An 18,543-nucleotide genomic window follows, 5' to 3' on the forward strand; every position below is an offset into this window, starting at 1 on the left:
AGGGCCAGGGCCAGAGGGAACAGCATGGAGCTGTGCCGGGGGGGAGGGCAACTGTGGGTGGAGGAAAGGGTCTGCACCAGAGTGCAGTGAGCCCCAGGGCAGTGGGCATAGCCCCAAAGTGCTGGAGTTCAAGGAGTGTTTGGACAACACTCTCAGGCATAGGGTTTGGGTTTTGGGTGGTACTATGTGATGCTAGGAGTTGAATTCAGTGATCCTTGTGGGTCCCTCCCATCTCAGAATATTCTGTGCTTATTCCATAAGCAGACTACAGTAAAGGCTTCTGTATATATTGTCTGCACTGTTATTAAGTTCAGGTAAATAATGTTACTAGTAAACAGGCATGAGACTTGCAGATCCCAGGAAGCTCTTGTAGTGCTAATATATTTTTTCCCCTTAGAACTTGGCAAATGAGATAAAGAATTGAAAACAATATAAAAGGAATTCCCAGCTGCCAGTTTTAGATGATGTTTATTTCACTACTGCCAGTGCTAATAGTTCAGTGCCCCAGAAGTCTAGCAAAAAAAGAAAATAAGTTTCTGTCCCAGTAGTTTTGTAAAACCATTAGAGTGGACCAGGTTAAAATATTAGGAGTAAAATAGGAGAGTGAAATATAGCAATGGGGAGTATGTGTGCTGTAGTTTATTTTAAATGGGTAGTGTTAAGCTTTGAAGGGAGGAAGACTGAAAACACGGAGAAGCTGAGTGACTTCTCCACTGTTACACAGGAAAACTCTGAGAGGAGTATTTTGTATTTCTTTAGTAAATACAAACATGACATTATCTCCAACTTTTTATTTTAGGAAGCACTGCAAAACAATTTTGTAAAGCACTTTGTGGAAAGTAACCTGGATATTGACCTGGAAAAGCTCTTTCAAAAAATGCAACTATATGGTATGTCTAAGAAAGTACATGCATTGATTACCCTTATTAGATTTTTAATTTAATATTAAAACTGCATTTAGTTGGATTTCAGTATTCTACCTGCTTAGATGAAATTAAAATAGTAGGCTTGAAATTCTATTGTTAGTCTCATATATTTCTAAACGTCTTAGTTTCTGTGTCAGATTTGTCCATTGGATAAGATTGATGACTGAAAAAATCTGGTAATGAATTAGAAGTGGCAAACTGTCATGGGGCACTTACAAACTTAGGAGCTACATTTATAAGGAGGGAGTGAATATGTAATCTCAGTAGCTACAGTACAATTATTTAGCAGTAAATTTTTTCAGTAATTTTGAAAAAAATCCATATGCTTTCAATGGAGATAAATTGGGTTGGGTATGATATGTGTATAATCAATACAAGGAAATGCCATCTATATCTCCTCTTAGTAGAGAGAGAATTCCATGTACACGACACTGAGCCCCAGTAAAGCATTAGATATGGTTAATATCATGGAGCAGCAAGGCCAGGCTCAGGTTGCCAGAGTAATCAGGGTCAGACCCAGCCCTGGGATGGCAAAGCAGGACCGTAGAGATGGTGTCCAAGAAAAGATAACACCCTATAAGAGGAGACTGGTACTCAGATCAGTAATTCCAAGGTTAGGCCAGCATGGGGCTACCCAGCAATGTTCTCTGGGTCCCTGTCATCCATAGCTGCATCCTTTCAGCCCTGATGCTGAGCTCCTGGCAGCTAGACTTCTAGGCTACTTAGTTTTAAACAATTTGATAATTTGAAAAAAATAACTGATGTGTTCCACCATCATTAAGTCAGTGCATTCTAATGGAAATTGTCACTGGCAGCATCAGAAGGAACAGTCCATACCAAGGAAGAGTCTAATGTAATTTAAGAACAGCTTATAATCATGAGGACTGAAGAGAGAAGTGACAGAGAATGCAGTAACAGACATCATGCACCAAGGGGGCTTGATGCTTCTCAGGAAAGGGTAGTAGTAAGAAAAACAGATCTGTGTAGTCTGTCAACGAACATTAGGGTAATTAGGGTAATTACAAGCTAGGCATTAATCTATTTCAGTCATTTGTGGAGGGAAGGCTGTGAAAAAATCTTAGATGCTTTCCTGAAGGGGCTGTGTGACCTGTATTGTAGGGGGGACGGGAAAAGGGGGGAGGAAATGGTTTACAGATTAGTAAGTCTTCCCTACTGTTTACAGTTAAATAATTAAGTCTGTATCTTAAAAAATAAAACTAAATAACTGAGTACTTGAAGTGCAACTTTTATTTGATTTTGGTACCTGCCTCTAGGCAGGAGATGGATAAAATCCACCAACACTGGGAGCTGGTATATACTGAAATGTGTCCTCAGTTTAGTTGTACTATTGCACTGAGATGGTGCTATTTGTGGTTGGCATGAGCTGAAGTTCTTAGCTTTTCTTTTGCATACATAGGATTTGAGATTTAATTGAAGTTGATGGCCTTAATTTGAAAGCCAATACTAGCTGCATGCACTAAAAACATAGCAAATACTGTCCATAACTCAATCCAGAAAGTAAGAGATTTGGGCACAGTATCCTCTTTAGGCTGAGGAGCTCAAAATTCTGTCTGCCATCTCTCAGGAGTATTTGCTTAACCACTGCATTGTTGCCTAGTCTGGTTCAGGAACAGTTTGCCCATCATGGTGAAAGCGGACCACAGTAAAATTAAAATACAGGAACAGAAATACTGAACTGGAAAGTTAGAAGCAGGGAAGACAAAGTCTCTTAAACTACATGCATGACCTCCTGGAAATATAACTGTCAGTGTATTAATTAAGCAGCAGATGTATTTGGTTTGTACAAACTTAACACAGGGAACTGTATGACAGATTGTGGGCAAACTATCTCGTTAAGATATGAAATCATAAGGTATATCTTCACTGTTGCAGACACTTCATCACAGAAGTCTGTGCAAAGATTTCTCAAGCTGTAGCTTTTTAACAGTCAGAGACATCTGGCTGTAATAAATGTTTAATTGTCTTGGACTGAAAATACAGGAAATCATTGAAGTAGGACAGCTTATGAAACCAGAATATATTTTAATGTAATAAATTGATAAATTTATCATAAAAAGTGAAAAATCAATATATGTGATAGATCATTCAGGTTTTATGCCTATGTTAAGCTGATCTTGATCCAGAGTGTCAGAGCGCTCTTCTGCATTTACACTTTGACATTTCTTTTAACAGATATGTTTACAATGAGATGCCTTCTATTTATGCTCAAGTCCAAGGTGCTTGTGTTTGTATGCTTTTACTTCACTATGATGCTATAAATACAAGTAATGGGGTTAGAAACATTGCATTTACCCTGCAACATCTGTTGGAAAGTTTCATGTGACGCTGAGTGAATTGATGCAGATTTTTTTTTTCCTTCTTCTAAATGATTATGCTAGGAGACCACTTGCAAAGTTACAAATCTCTAAAGCTGTTTTAGAGAGAATTGTGTTAGTTTTCCTTATCTGGAAATACTGAAATGCAGACAGACAAGTTTATGTTTTTCTTCTTAAACTCATCTTCACTTTGTGAACTAGGCTTGTGTGGGCATTGCAAGTCTATCTCTCTATGCTTGCTTTCCAATCCAGCAATTTGCAATCATCTCATGGGTGTAACCAATTTTGTATAAGCCCTATCCTGCTAGAGCTTATGAGCTCTTTGCTGGGAGCAATCCTTAGAAACCTCTCAAGAGGCACAACGAAGCAACTGTGCAGCAAACTTTTCTTTTTATGTTCTTGCTCCCTGACTATTCCTATTGTCTTTCAGCCTTCCTCAGTAATTTCTCCTAGAAGTACAGTGTATTTCATGTCTAAGGAATTTCTTTTGGCTACGTATGACCTGTAATGTAACAGCGAAGATTAAAACAAACAAAACAACGGGCAACTTTCCTGCCTGGCTTTTTCCTCTACTGCTCTCATTGTCATTAAACAGTTGCCATGTATGTATAGAAAGCTGGAAGCAAACAAATAAACTCTAAAGTCATCACTGAATCCTGTGCTGATTCAAAAATTACTGCTATCTTCCAATTTTTCTTGCTGCCTTTCACTTAAATTGTGCTTCTGCCTTATGGCTTTATAGAAAAGAGTTATATTTTCTCCCTATTACTTAACTGTGCATTGAATGAAATAAGTGGGAGATGAGGGATGAATTCTATGTAACAAAGCATGAAGGTATGAGTATAAACAGCTTTGCTGAGTTTTTTATCCATTGTTACTAGATTTATAATTGAGAAAGATAAAAGATAAACTTAACTCTATATTTTTATTCTCAAGCTTTCCTGTGAATTGTATTTGTTCACATACAAGTTTACTACTTTGCCCTTGTGAGGCTGCATCTGGAGCACTGTGTTGAGGCCTGAGGCCTCTAGCACAATAAGGATGCAGAGGTTTTGGAGTTAGCCTAGAGGGGAGCTAAGAAGATGATCAGAGGGCTGGAGCACCTCCTATGATAACAGGCTGAGGAAGGTGGGCTTGTACAGCCTGGGGAAGAGAAGGCTGTGGGGTGACCTCATTGTGGCCTTCAAGAACTTCAAAGGAGCTTATAATCAGGAGGGAGACTGAATTTTTACACAGTCTGATAGTGATAGGAAAAGGGGGAATGGTTTTAAACTATAAAAGGGGAGACGTATATTAGATATTAGGAGGAAATTCTTTATTTAGAGTGGCGAGGCACTAGCACAGGCTGCCCAGAAAAGCTGAGGCACTTTAAGGCCAGGTTGGATTGGGTCCTAGACAGCTCAATCTGGTGTATGGCAGTCTTGCCCATGGCAGGGGAACGTTTTAAAAGTTAAACTGTTTTACTTACCTTTTTTACTTTAATTTTATTGTGGACTGTTTTCACCACGATGGGCAAACTGTTCCTGATCTAGACTAGCCAACAATGCAGTGGTTATGCAAATAATCCAGAGAGATGGCAGATAGAATTTTGAGCTCCTCAACCTCAAGAGGATACTGTGCTAAAATCTCTTTCAGGACTGAGTTATGGATACTACTTGCTATGTTTTTAGTGCATGCAGCTAGTACTAGCTTTTAAATCAAGGCCATTAGGCCATTCTGTGATGTACAGACGCTGTTTCTGTGCTAGAGTACAGAAGTTCCTGCAGACTGTGAAATGTGATTTGAGAAACATTGATCTATGCGATACTCCAAGGAAGTAGTAAAGTCATTATTTTTCTATGCTAAAATATTCAATAGTGTAATCACTGAGATTTTTTTCAAAACAGTTAAATATTTTATTTTAAATTAAGACCTTAAAAGGATCAGCTGTTTATATATGTATACAGTTATATATTTATGCACACTTATAAAAATAAATGATAGCTTAAACCTATTGGCATTAATATCTGTAATACTCTGTTCTAATGCCACAAAACAAGTAAAAACATATATTTCCTTTTTTGCGCTCCTGAAGGGTAGTAATAAGACGTTTGATGCTGTTTCCTCTCAACCTATGAATTTACTTTATCACTGCTTGCTTGTCTTCTGAGTTATAGACTTCTGATTCTTGTGATTCTCCTATGTTGATCTTTTTCCTTCTCACTGGTAATCGTGTCTTTTCTTCAGACTGCTACACACATCTTTCCACTTGCCTTCCCATTGTATTATTTCCTGTGCTGCTGCTGAGTAACACCTACAATCCAGGATTTTTTGTCACCACTGTTACCAAATGAGGTCATCTTTTATCTTTTTCAAAGCCTGTCTATTCAAGCGAGTCTCTAAAAATTTAAGAAGAAAACTTGTTGGGTGCTTTATAATTTATTTTTGATTACCTGAGAAATTCAGTTGTTTCCATTAAATACAGATAAATTTAGATTTATTTCTAGCCCATGCTATTCATTTGCTTATTCTCTAAAACATAAAGGTATAGCACTGTTCTCTAAAAGTAGATGGAGGTCTGAACTCCTTCAAAGGCTCAGCTCTCTTGCAGGTAAACATGATCATAGTGAAAATGGAGAAGTTTTAGTTTTATCCAGCCGTTTTTTTGCTGTTTTTTTTTTTTTTTTTTAAGATGGAGTGTGTGAATCAAAATGCTTGTATCCTACAGAACAGCTTGCTTGAAATATTTCCAGTGTCAAGAAGATAAGAACTAGCCTATACATTTCTAGATTAAAGAGATGGTTCTCTCAAGTACAGTAACTCTCTTGTACTTGTGGAATTGTTTATGGAAGGATAAGGAAATGTTTTAAGTCCTATGTCTTAGAGGACCTTATCTGTTTTTTGTGGAACTCGTTATATATTTATTATTCTGAACTTTAAGGGAAATGTAGTCGAGGGCTCGTAAAAACTGATGTAACCTGAACTATCACAATTTCTCAGTAATATTAAGCTTTTAAAAATCTTCCCTTTTTAATGTAAAAGTTAATTACTCATATGGGGTATGAAAGTTAGAACCTACATTTTGTTCTGTTTAATTCATCAAAGCTAAGACAGCCTAATTTGTTTCCTCTTTTAGAAATGATGATGGGCAAGACACTTAACAGCTCAGCAAGTAGACAAATTGACCTGTTGTCACAGCTCATAGTAAATATTTCTTCTTGTGTATTACTGGATCGTTTCCAGCCCTTTGAGTCTGTTGATAAATTGGAGGAGAAAGCTCATGAACTCATGCATCAAAATAATTTTTTGGCTAGTAAGTATCACATTTAAAATGCATGTTGACAAAAAACATTAGAGTTTAGTTGCTGTCTGTTACAGATCTAGTTCTTGAACCAGCACCTCAGAGAAACAGACATCTTAGCCAACACAGAATGAAACTGTCATGTTGTAGGTCCATTTTGCTTCCACTTAAATAAGGGAGGATCATATAGAAAAGAAACCTGACATAAGCCTCATGTTTTTTTGGCATCATGGCCTCATACATGCTTTAAGAGAACATGGAAGATGGCTTTTTTTGAGGGACCTAATGTGCCCATTGCACAACTATTCTCAGTTATAGACTTATATTACTTTCTGTTGTAAGATGAGAAACTGATGTTGAATTTACCTTGCTTTCCTTTTAGCCTTTGAAGTTGTAATATGCTTATCAGATGTCTTAAAAAATTAAATGATTTCTTAAGTTGGAAAATGAGTTTGAAAAAAAAATATATATTTCCAGTGGAGTAAAATATAATTTTTATTTCTGAAAGTCAAGGGATCATTGAGATATCGTTCCTTTCCTAAAGAAAGTCAACTTTTCGCACTTATCAGGAAAAACTAAAATATCTGTCATCCAAAAGAAAAAAAAGAAAAATGCCAAGTACTTGACTTAACCTTTCCAACTACAGATAAAACTTTTCTTCATGTGCTGGAAAAGAGAAACATGCAAGTTCTTCTGTGCTAAAGCAGAAGTGAAGTAACTGACTCAGATATTAAAAAATCATAGTGGATTGGTACTGTTTTCCTTGTCTCCCAGGATGGTTAACCTTTGGACAAAGTTTGTAACTGCTTTCTTTTATGGAATGGAATAGGAATTAGTCTTCATGAATGGGTTCTGTATGGAAATAAAGAAAATAGACTACAGTTCAAAAAAGCAAATCACAGTAATTTTCTTATGTAAAACAGTTATTTTAAACCCATTTAGTGTGAATGAATATAGATGTGAAAAAAGTTGGACTGTATGAAACCCACCATTCTTGAGTGGGTGTCAGGAGATGTTAAAAGACCAGGAATTAGCTCTGTTGGCTATGTAAATAATATGCCATTTAGGCTTGAGTATGAAGTGCTTTTTCTTCTTGTCAGGTATCATTTTCAGTGCACCCAAGAACAAGACGCCAGATTCCAGCAATCTCCTTACACAGCACATTTCATATACAATTAGAACCAGCATTCTGTATAGCATGAGAACAGATTTGATTAAAAACCCAGCGTGGAAATCTCATCCCCAGAAGCTGCCATCTGATGGGTTTAAATACAATCATATCTTTATTCCTCTTCAAGACATGATTGAAAGGGCAATAATTTCAGCACAGACTGGGTTAGATATCTCAGAGCCAGCAATTCAGGTCCAAGCCATGCCTTATCCTTGTCATACCAGTGATCTGTAAGTAAACTTTGGACTTGTTGATTCAATTATATGATTAGGCTAACACTAGAGAATTTAGTGAGCTAGTAGATCTTTGTAATGATTAAATATATAAACTAATGCAGAACTGAACCAGTATGTTCAATATGAGTATTGCACATGTTGAGATGGGACTCCAAAACATGACGCTAAATGATACCCTCCAAGGTATTTGCATCTATACTTTATAATAGTCTGCTGGACAGAAACTGTGCCAACATGTTGCGTGATCCGCTTATACCCTAAAGGGAGCTCACATTCCATTATCAGTTGGCCTGTTTGCAAACTTAGAATTGGCTCACAATATCACTGTGATGAAATATGGTGCAAAATTTGTACAAGCAAAAGAGAAATTGGAGGATTGTTCTTTGTAAAATCATCAAAACATCCTGAGTATTAGAAATTATAGTTGGTGATGAGACATTTTTCAATGGAGTAAAATTTGGCTGTCTCATGTTGATGCTTAATGCATGTATTTGAGTTCTGTCCTAGCAAAAGATTACATTAGTTCTGTTGTTGTCATAAGCAAATATAGATTTATACAAATACATGCATTTAGCTTGTTGCATGAAATATAACTGAGTTTAACTGAATAAGAATATTTCTAATTGCTTGTGTCAGATCTTATTTTATGCATAATGTGAGAATTGTTGTAGTAATACACAATACTACAAAATCTTTTATCTCTTTCATAGATTTTTGAACAATATAGGGTTTTTTTTCCCACTTATGATGATGTTAACATGGATGGTTTCTGTTGCTAGTATGGTTCGCAAGCTGGTTTATGAAAAAGAAATTCATCTTGAAGAGGTAAGGGAGAACTAAGCTTCTGAAAATAAAATGTGAAGTATGCTGAGATACAAAGCATTAAACATTTAGGTATATTTGTGTACACATAAATCTTGCTGTTCTAGTTTTTCCTTGTTTTTATTCTGGGTAGAAACTTCAGATTCTAGCTGCTGAGTTTGAGTGTCAGTACACTTAGTTTGCAAATGTTTTCCATAGCAAAAGATCCATAACATTTGAAGGTGGAAACTTGAAGTCTCGTGATTAGAATGGTTGATATTTTGTCTTCTTTTTCATGTTTAGACATATTTGGCCTAATATGATAAATCTGCCTGTATTAAATTAAAAACTTGCTACGCACTATGTAATTGTTAGAAATGTGAAGGAGGATGAAAAAGTGAGAGAACTATTTGTGTAGATCAAGAACTAGTCTCAGCAGGTGATAAGCATATTGACAGACCGAGGGTTTTATAGTAAATTTTATGTAGAGATTTATTTATTTATTTATTTTTAAGAACTGTACTGATCTTTATTCTTTTCAATTGTCTTCTTTCAATTTGGGAAATTATTTAATTTCTCTAATCTTTGATTTGTAAGATGGATTTTGGAATGTGCTGTTCTAACTTCAGATCTCTCTGCTGTATTATCTTGCAGTATATGAAGACAATGGGAGTACATCCAGCCATTCACTTCTTTGCTTGGTTCCTGGAGAATGTAATTGTGCTCACAATAAGCAGCTGTGCACTGGTTGTCATTTTAAAAGCGAGTGGTATCTTTGCTTATAGCAATGGTTTCCTCGTCTTCCTTTTTCTCCTGGATTTTGGAGTGACAGTTATTATGTTAAGCTATTTTTTGGGAGTTTTTTTTCGCAGTGCCAATACCGCAGCTCTGTGTGCCAGCCTCGTGTATATGATCAGTTTTTTACCCTACATAGTTTTGTTGGTCTTACAGAACCAGTTGAGTTTTACCAAGCAGATTATAATGGTAAATATTTTTTTTCGTTCTCTGTTTTTGTTTTCCCTTGTTCAGCCACATACCTTAATTCCAAAACTTTAGATTATAATTTTCTTATTTTATCCCATGTTTTTCTTTTGCTTTTGTGTTTCACTGGAAATAAGTTACTCTTTTCTTGATAGCCAATTGAGCAAATATTTTGATTGGAGAAAGGAATAAAAAATAAGCTTTCAGGGAAATTTTACAAGTGTGAAGAAGTGCAGAGAAAGATTCCTCATGTGCATAATATCTCTAAATACTTTTTCTTCAAAATATTTGTTCCATTATTATTGCTTAGTTCTACAATGGATTTATATGAGCAGAGTCTGTTATGTTGAAAAATATGTCCAATTAGTCTAATTTTTTGCCTAGAAAAACTTGAACAAATTATTGTCACGGCTGTGTTTCCTCTTGCAGTGTCTCCTTTTTATGCCAAATTTGATAAATGCACCAAATTTTTTAGACACATTTTTTTCTGAAGGAGATTTAGAATTAAGGTGGTCTGTTTTCTTTTTGGTAAAAAATGCATTGGGTTGCAACTGCTGTAACTCCAGAAGCAGAAGCAATTAGGTGACTAATTAATGCAATTACCTACTGTGAGCTAAAACATTTCATCTTAAGTATTGAGGCATTTCACATTTGTTCTGAGCACTTTTAGTATAAACCATTTGCACAGACTTCGGTTGCTTAATGCCAATCAACAGTAGATGTACTACACATCTTTATCTTCAATAGATCATAGCAGGGATTTCAATGTTAATAGAAAAAAATATATTCTGTATGTAAATGTTGCTAGTCATCCCTTAAAAGATTAATATAGATATCCAGCCCTCTAGCTGCTGAATCACGATCATCCCAATCTCATTGTTTTTGCATGAAAGTGATTTTTTTTTTTTTTTTTTTTTTTTTTTTTTACTTATTTTTTTAATTGAGAACAGCTGAGGATTAGATCAGGAATTTATCTAATGGCTTTCTTGTTAATACTGTTGAAAATATGTTTCCTTGCCATTGCTTCATATCTATGTCCCTTCTTGTTTTTTTGGTATGCTATAAGCTGTTTTATGCCTATGTACTGTCTTAATGTACCATATCCCAAGTTGGACGTCAAATATCATCAACATAAAATGGAAACTGTATTTCACACTTTATGGCTTTGTTCCTTTAAAAGATGTACACACAAAATCACATTAAGATGATGGAATACTTTACCATATGTTAGAAATGGAAAATGTTTTTCTGCTTGGTACTTTTTTGTTTCAATTGGTCAGATAAAATATATCAATTCTTTGCATAAATGTAAGTGCAAATGGAAGATTGCAGTATTCAAGCATAAAAAGGCACAAAGAATTTCTTGTTATTTTGTCATTTTCTCTCCCACAGGGGGAGAAAAGTAGATATCAGATAAGTTGCAGTTTAAAATCACTGTTATTGACAAATAACTCAGATATGCTGCAATTGCTGACAGTCATGCAGCAACATGTGAAAAATGGGATGGAATTTAAAGAGAGGAAAGAGGCCATCAAGTGGGATGGTAGAAACTTGGACATATAAAAGGCAGGGACTCAGTTAATGGGAATTAACATGCAATCCATGCCACTGATGATTTTATTTTTATTTTTTTTTGTAATTAGCAACCTATGCTGTAGTTATTTATTCAGATAACTGGCAGGATGAGTGCCTTTCGTGTTAAATATTAAAGAAACCTTATTTAATTACTGTGTTTTAAAATAGTGGATAGAATGAACTTTAATCTCACTTTCAAACTATAGAACTTTATCTTTGAGTAACGCTTACTAATTTTTTTAATGCTTTTAATCTTCCCATCAGTCTTCACAAGATTGTCAGTGTTTTTACACTGATGATCAATCTTACTTTCATTTTATTTTGCATCACTGAACTTGGTAATTTTCCATTTTTAACTTTTCTCATACTGCATATATAATTTATGTTTCTTCTTGGAAGTTATTTCCCTTGGAAGAATGCGATCTCAGCAGGTAATACCCTTTGCACATGTTCCTGCTACCTCTGTCTCTTATTGAATTCTGATCTTACAGAAATGCATAGAACCACTGCTCTTACTGCAGAAATTCTATTGGTTTACATGCTGTTATAGCGTTACATGTTATATATTTTCAGTATGTGGTGGATTTATAGTGGTCTAAAACTTGCAATAAAATTAAGTACTTCTTTCCATTATTGATAACTAGGTCAGCAGATCTCTTTAAGCTGGTGCAAATACCACTGGTATATGGGGGAGTAGAGATAAAATGTATAAGGAAATAATGACCACTAATCTATTTGAAACAGAGCAGTAGTAAATGAATTATTTGGTGCTCATATCATATTCTCCTCTGGTGTTGTAGTGTCTTCTCTCTACAACGGCCTTTGGGCAAGGAGTGTTTTTCATTACATTCTTTGAAGGCCAAGAAATAGGTAAGCTCTGTAGTTAAAAAACAAAACAAAAACAAAAAAACAAACAGAAAAACACCAAAGTTACTATTCTTTAAAAAAAAAAAAAAAAAAAAAGGAGTTGGAAATGTTTACTTTTTTATTGTATTCTTTAATCACAAGTAAACAGGGTATCTCATGGTGGAAGAGAAAAGCCTTGTTATCACCTTGAAAATCAAATTAAGCTTGTGCCACTTCCTATCAGTAAATTAAAGTGGGCTTAGAACTGCTCTTAGAACTGCAATACAAATGATTGAGAATCCTCACAGATGTCAGTAACATCTCTAACACTTTGTTCTCTAGTGAGGATTTCTACAGAGATTTCTTTGAGGTAGACGTGTATGGTTTCACATGTACGCTTGTGTATAACATGGTAGAGGTTGATGAAAACAGTATGGTACAGGGTAAAATTGATGTTATTCACTCTCAAAGTAATGCTAACATAAATGTTTAATCTGTATGTAAATGTACAAAATATTGTACATTTGTATATTTGTATTAAAATATTTTGTACTTTTCTCATTTGTAACCTTATTTGTAGTCAACTCATGTATCAGCCAGCCTGTCTCTATGAGCTTGGAGACAGGCAGTGAAATTTTCCCTGAAAGCTACTGTGCAAGTGCAAAAATGCGTTTAAGTGAACCCTTCTATCTCTATGCTATGTGCTGCCCCTGTTGATGCGGAAGTTGGAGAAGTATTGGGACCTTGAGAACTATCTACAATGGTTTTATGTATTTAAGTATAGAAAATAATGTAATCTATATTTTACTACTAGTAAGGTGGATTGATACTAATAACAATATATATTTCAAACCACTAAGTATAGGAAAAATGTCATAATTATACAAAGGTTAATGAGTGAAAGTTTCTTGCAAAAAAATACTGCAGTTTTTCACTGGGCACTTCATCAAAATGATTTGTCTTTGCTGAAGAAAGGGCAAAATGTACTTGTAAAAAACAGCTCTTCTTTAGAATGGTAGAAAAAGACTGTAGAACCAGTGTCGTGAACCCTTCACTGCAAAGGGTTCCCTTTTTTTTTTTTTTTAAAGAAGAAAAATACAATGCTACCATTTGTTTACTTCTATTTTACTTTTCCTTTTACAAATATGATAGCTTTCTGTGGTGCTGATTTTTTCCACCTTCTTTATTCTTTTCATGTCTTTTCAATTAAATACTTTTATGAAGCAATTATTTAGCATGCTTGTAGTTTTGGTTTAATTCTAAATACACTCAGTGCGTACAAATACTTGCTTCTTAGTTAAATTTACAGTTTTCAGCTTTAACATTGTAGACATCTTTGTGTAACCAATTACTTGTAATAGCACCAATATATGCTAAAACCTGATTTATTGAAGAAGTCAGCACCTCATTTTGTCAGTCATAATTCTTTTTCTTTTGGTAAATTAAGGACCATCTAAATCTCCATAAATTGCCTTTCTACAGCAACTTTTCTGTATTTTCTCAGTAAAAGTGTCACCTGCTGTTCGAAACAGAGGCTTGAGTGGCATAGCAATTCATTTCTATTCGTTGTGATTACTGTTATTACATACTTTTTATTCTGTCAGTGCTTAAATACCCAGAAGTGAATGTTTTTGATTTTTGTGGTCTTTAATTCTGTATTTAGCTCTGACCTTCTAAAAATTATTGCTCTTACTACTACTACCAGGAATTCAGTGGAATAACATGTACCAGCCAATGGTGCAAGGAGGATACATGACCTTTGGATGTACCTGCTGGATGATGTTCTTTGACTCCATTTTTTATTCTGTAGGTGGCTGGTATTTCAGCAATATTATCCTAGGTAAGAATTCTTATCATATTATATATTTTTGTAGCATCTATAGGTGCAATTACTGAATTGAATTGATTGAGATGGCTTTCTTCATTGTACAAAACTAAAACAAAACCATGTATTTTGTCTGAGTAAGGCTTTATGTGTCAAAACAGCCTGGTTGCATTTAGGAACTGGTTAGAAGGACTTTCTTCTCAATAAATATTGAATAGTACTGAAAAAAATGACTCGCTTTTGTAGCCAAATGTGAAATCAGCCTTGTTTATAAGTATGACAAATATAGCAGAATAGAAATAATAAGGTTGGAAAAGACCTCTAAGATCTTTTTTTCCAACTGTCCAGCTACTACTAATATTGCCTACTAAATTGTGTCCCTAACTACTGCATCTACTCATTCCTTAAAACACCTCCAGGGATGGTGACTCCGACACTTCCCTGGGATACCTGTTCCAATGTCTCACCACCCTTTCTTAGAAAAAATTCTTCCGAATACACAACTTGATGATTCATAGAATGGTTTGAGTTGAAAGGGACCTTAATGACCACCTAGTTTAAACCTCCCTGCCGGATACATAGTTGCCACCTGCTGTACCAGATTGCTCAGGGTCCTATCCAAACTGGTCTTGAACACAGTGGAGCATCCACAGCTTTTCTTCTACAGTCTGAACAACCCCAATTCTCTTAGCCTTTCTTCTTCGGAGAGGTGTTCCAGCACTGTAATGCCTTGCTGGATGTTTTAAATTTCCTTCCTCCGATATGCATGTGTCAGATTTTCTCCTAGATACTTGTTTGGTGAAAAGGAAAAATCTTCATTGATAGATAGGTGTGTGTGGAATGTATGCCCCAATTTTACAAATTTTAGCTTAAATCAATACCCGCTCTTCAGTATAAGTGAAAAGCAACTCCATAGAGTGTATTGTGTGATTTTTAAGATAAACTTGGAAGTATCAGGCAATGTCAAAGTTTAATTTGTGTGGAAGGCCATGCCTTTGCCTGCTCTGTGTGAGTAAATAAATGTCTCTTATCTTGTCTAATTTGTTTAAATTGTGCACATAGTGATGGAAAAATGATTGGTGCATTGGTGCAAGGGACTATCATTAAAATAATAAAACTGTATACAATAGCGGGCAGTTTGGTGTTTTTTCCATTCTTCATAATTTGTAAGAATAACTGGTTGTGTCTACATATTGAAAATCTCTTAATTCTCACACACTTTAGACCTTGTTTGGAGATGGGGTAATGCACAGTATTTCTGAGATGTCATAATTTTATGGCAGGATTGGATATTATTGCCAAGTGACTTTTTTCCATTTTCTTAAAATTTGTTAAATTCAGCTAAGAGTTACATAAATGCTATTACAAGCTCTTTTTAAGAAATGATAGGATATTAGTAATCCACATAGAAAAGTATATAAATAAACAACAACAGCAACAACAAAATCTATGAACTTTGCAACTCTTTTTTTTTTTTTTTTTTTTTTTTTTAATGCTATTTCGTGTAGGAAAAGATGGACTTAGGAACTGTTGGTACTTTCCCTTTACTGTTTCCTATTGGAAGAATCTGTGTGGTTTAGAAAGGATGAGAAAACATTATCTGAATTCTAATGTGTTTTTCTTCAATGAAAACTTCAAACAGAAAGGTTTGTAGTCATGACAGAATTTTAGTACTCTTTTGAATTGTTTATTAATTTTGATCAGTGTGCATTTGTATTGCTTGGTCCCATACCTTACACTTTTAGAACTTACACCTTTCTCTTTTCCATTACTTATTGTGTACTATGATGAATATATACCATTAATTGTGCTATCACTTATGATCCTTGAATGGTTTAATTAAAACTACTATATACAAATGCACTCTTCAAGAATATGTAAAATAAGTATCTCTAAGATTCGTCTTGTCTCTGAAATGCCTTTTTGCTTTGTTAGGACAGCCTGCGGTTCTTTATACCTTTTCTGAATCCATCTGAATCTGTTACTGAATCCAAAGAGTCTTGTGCTTTATTAATAATTTTTTTCCTGTAGTGCATTTTTCTTCCACTTCTGCTCCCTCTTCCTCCTTATTTTTGCTTTTTTTTTTCCCCTTTCTTATTTTCCTCTTCTATTATCACTGCTTTTTCTGTCTCTGTTTCTTAGCTTTCTGTTTAAGAAGATACTATTGTAATTGCATCTTTATTTGCCTTCAGATATTTTCTCTGCTCTTCTATTTTGTATTTGGTTACTTAAAATTTAGATGTCTTTGACTTTCTCACATTTCATTTACTATGAGTGAAGGAGTGAGTCACCTTCCCTCTTTTGTATTCCCTATTTGTTCTTAGAACAACATGATGAATTGTCATTTTTTTTTTTCAGAAGTTGCAGTAGCTTGGAAATGATCCAGTTGTCTGTAGTATATATGAAGAAGCTGAGTTACTCAACAGTTTTATGTATTGATGTCTCTTAGTGCAAATTTCAGAAATTCTTGAGATGCTTTCAAATATTTGTGGATGAACCATCTCTGAGTTTTGCCAGAATATCTACAATTTGGAACAATTCCATTTTATTGAGATGGTACTAAAATGAAGACTTTCAGTTTTCTGTTGCATTTTCACACCCACTGTATAAAGAGGAGAAACTCTACTACTTTTGAAGTTACTAGTGTAGAGTTGGTCTTTGTTTCAAGCTACTCAAGTTACTGCATACAGTTTGTCAGTCTGCTAGTCTCACTTCTCTTCCTCGTTCTAATACATGACACATATGTGTAACATAAACTGCCTGTATGCTAATGCTGCTGTGCATGCAAAGAAGTGTGTTCCATTTCACGAGAATTGAGCTTTATTGTACTGATAAAATGTGATAAGTGCATTCATGGATAACTAGATTTCAAAAGCAAAATGATTTGCTCCTGGACAAGCTTCCCATCGTTGATTCCTGCGTTTGTTCCACAGAGCACAGGTAAGAGCCAGTTCAGTGGCAGTGAAAAGTGCCAGAATGTGGGTCTGATGGTAAGAGATGAGCTTACAGAGACCTGAGTATTGGGTATGCACCTGGAATTGCTTCTCTCAGTATAAGTCCTAGGGTGATCATTACAGTGTTTGCAAATTATAGGGAACTATTCCTCTGAAGCTTGCCCAAGATGCATTTTCTGAGGCTGAATCTGCACGTAACTTACTTGTTGAGTTCCAGCATGTGCTTGCAAATTTAAGATGCAGTGGAAAGAGCAATTATGTATATACTTGATAGATGTAGTCTCCTGACCAAGAAGATAGGGAAGTTGAGTGGAATAGAAAAAACCTTGATAATGTCACAGTAGTACCTTGCAGAAGGTAGCCTCATGTTTCTTGGCAAAAGTTCTGTGTGGAGTTATGAATGATTGTGGAAGGAGAAAAAAGCTCTTCATTCATAGTCTAATCAAATCAATCCTTGAAATCATAAACTCAGTTTATAGATATGAATATACACACAGATATATACATATGTCATGCATAAATCTTTATTCTCATAATTCTCCTCCAGAACAAGTTCAGTTTCTTTAGATTAATGTTACACTTTTTGTTTAAAAAGAAAAATATTACTGTCAGACTCCTTAGTTGCAGTTAGTCAGTAAAACATAACATGCTAATAATATGTGTTTGAGGCTTGTGACTGACTGCTTATGTTTGGAAAGTAGAGATACTTGTGCCAAACATTTCTTGTGTATGAAGCCAACTTGGGTCATGTAGTCAACACAATTTGCTGAACCTGGTTATGTTGTGGTTAGAACAGTGCTGAATATCTACTTGAATTATATTTAAATTGGATCAAATCATTTCTCAGAAACACTGACTTATAGAGGTAGGAAGGAACCTCTGAAAATCAAGTCCAACCTCCTTGCTAAAGCAGGTTCCCTACAGTAAGTTATGCAGGAAAGTGTCCAGGGGGTTCTTGAATATCTCTGGAGAAGGAGACATCACAACCCCTCTGGGTAGATTGTCACTCTGACAGTAAAGATGTTTTTCCTCCATTTTCATTTTAAACTTCCTGTCTTTCAGTTTCTGCTCATTGGCCTTTGTTCTGTCACTGGGTATCACTGAAATGAACTTAGCACCATCATCTGTTAAGATACCCTCTCAGTCTTTTTCCAGGACTCAGGTCTCTCAGCCTTTTGTCACAATGGAGATGCTCCAGGCCCCTCATCAGCCTTGTGTCCCTCCACTGGACTCTCTCCATAAGTTCTTTCTTGAGCTGGGGAGCACAGAACTGGATACAGTTCTCCTCAAAGGGATCTGCTTTGCTTTACTGAGTGAAACCTGATTACCTGAAACCTGATTGACATAGGAAAAAGTTCACACAGAAATTTCACGTATTTATTAACATAATGTAATAACATAAAATAATGATATATATATTTGTTTCTATCACAAATAAAAGACAATACAGCTTTATTATGACCATATGGAGAAGATGTGGACACACACAGACTGGTGTATTTCTGTTAGGCTGCCTTTTAAAACTGCAAATTGGCCAAACTGTTAGCAAATATTAACTGGTTCAGGATCTCTCATTTCAATTGGGCTTATGTGAGTTCAGAGCATCTGAACA

At 35.3% G+C, this 18,543-nt stretch overlaps 1 protein-coding gene across 2 annotated transcripts in view; it reads left to right on the top strand.

Annotated features, from left to right (window-relative positions):
* Window positions 1-18,543, top strand: part of ABCA13 (ATP binding cassette subfamily A member 13) — a 165,063-nt gene that overhangs the window by 52,438 nt on the left and 94,082 nt on the right. The window contains exons 28-35 of one of the 2 annotated variants that reach the window (XM_085537944.1): window positions 800-890; window positions 6,378-6,554; window positions 7,643-7,943; window positions 8,660-8,774; window positions 9,405-9,734; window positions 12,107-12,176; window positions 13,858-13,992; window positions 15,486-15,623. In XM_085537944.1, the coding sequence (XP_085394070.1) occupies window positions 800-890; window positions 6,378-6,554; window positions 7,643-7,943; window positions 8,660-8,774; window positions 9,405-9,734; window positions 12,107-12,176; window positions 13,858-13,992; window positions 15,486-15,623 (1,357 nt within the window). Of the gene's footprint in view, window positions 1-799; window positions 891-5,488; window positions 6,066-6,377; window positions 6,555-7,642; window positions 7,944-8,659; window positions 8,775-9,404; window positions 9,735-12,106; window positions 12,177-13,857; window positions 13,993-15,485; window positions 15,624-18,543 lie in introns of those variants that run through there. The other variant, XM_085537945.1, reaches the window with a different exon arrangement.

The sequence above is a fragment of the Coturnix japonica genome, chromosome 2, assembly GCF_054131305.1.
Source record: "Coturnix japonica strain WE chromosome 2, WE-NBRP24, whole genome shotgun sequence".
Taxonomy (NCBI): Eukaryota; Metazoa; Chordata; class Aves; order Galliformes; family Phasianidae; genus Coturnix; species Coturnix japonica.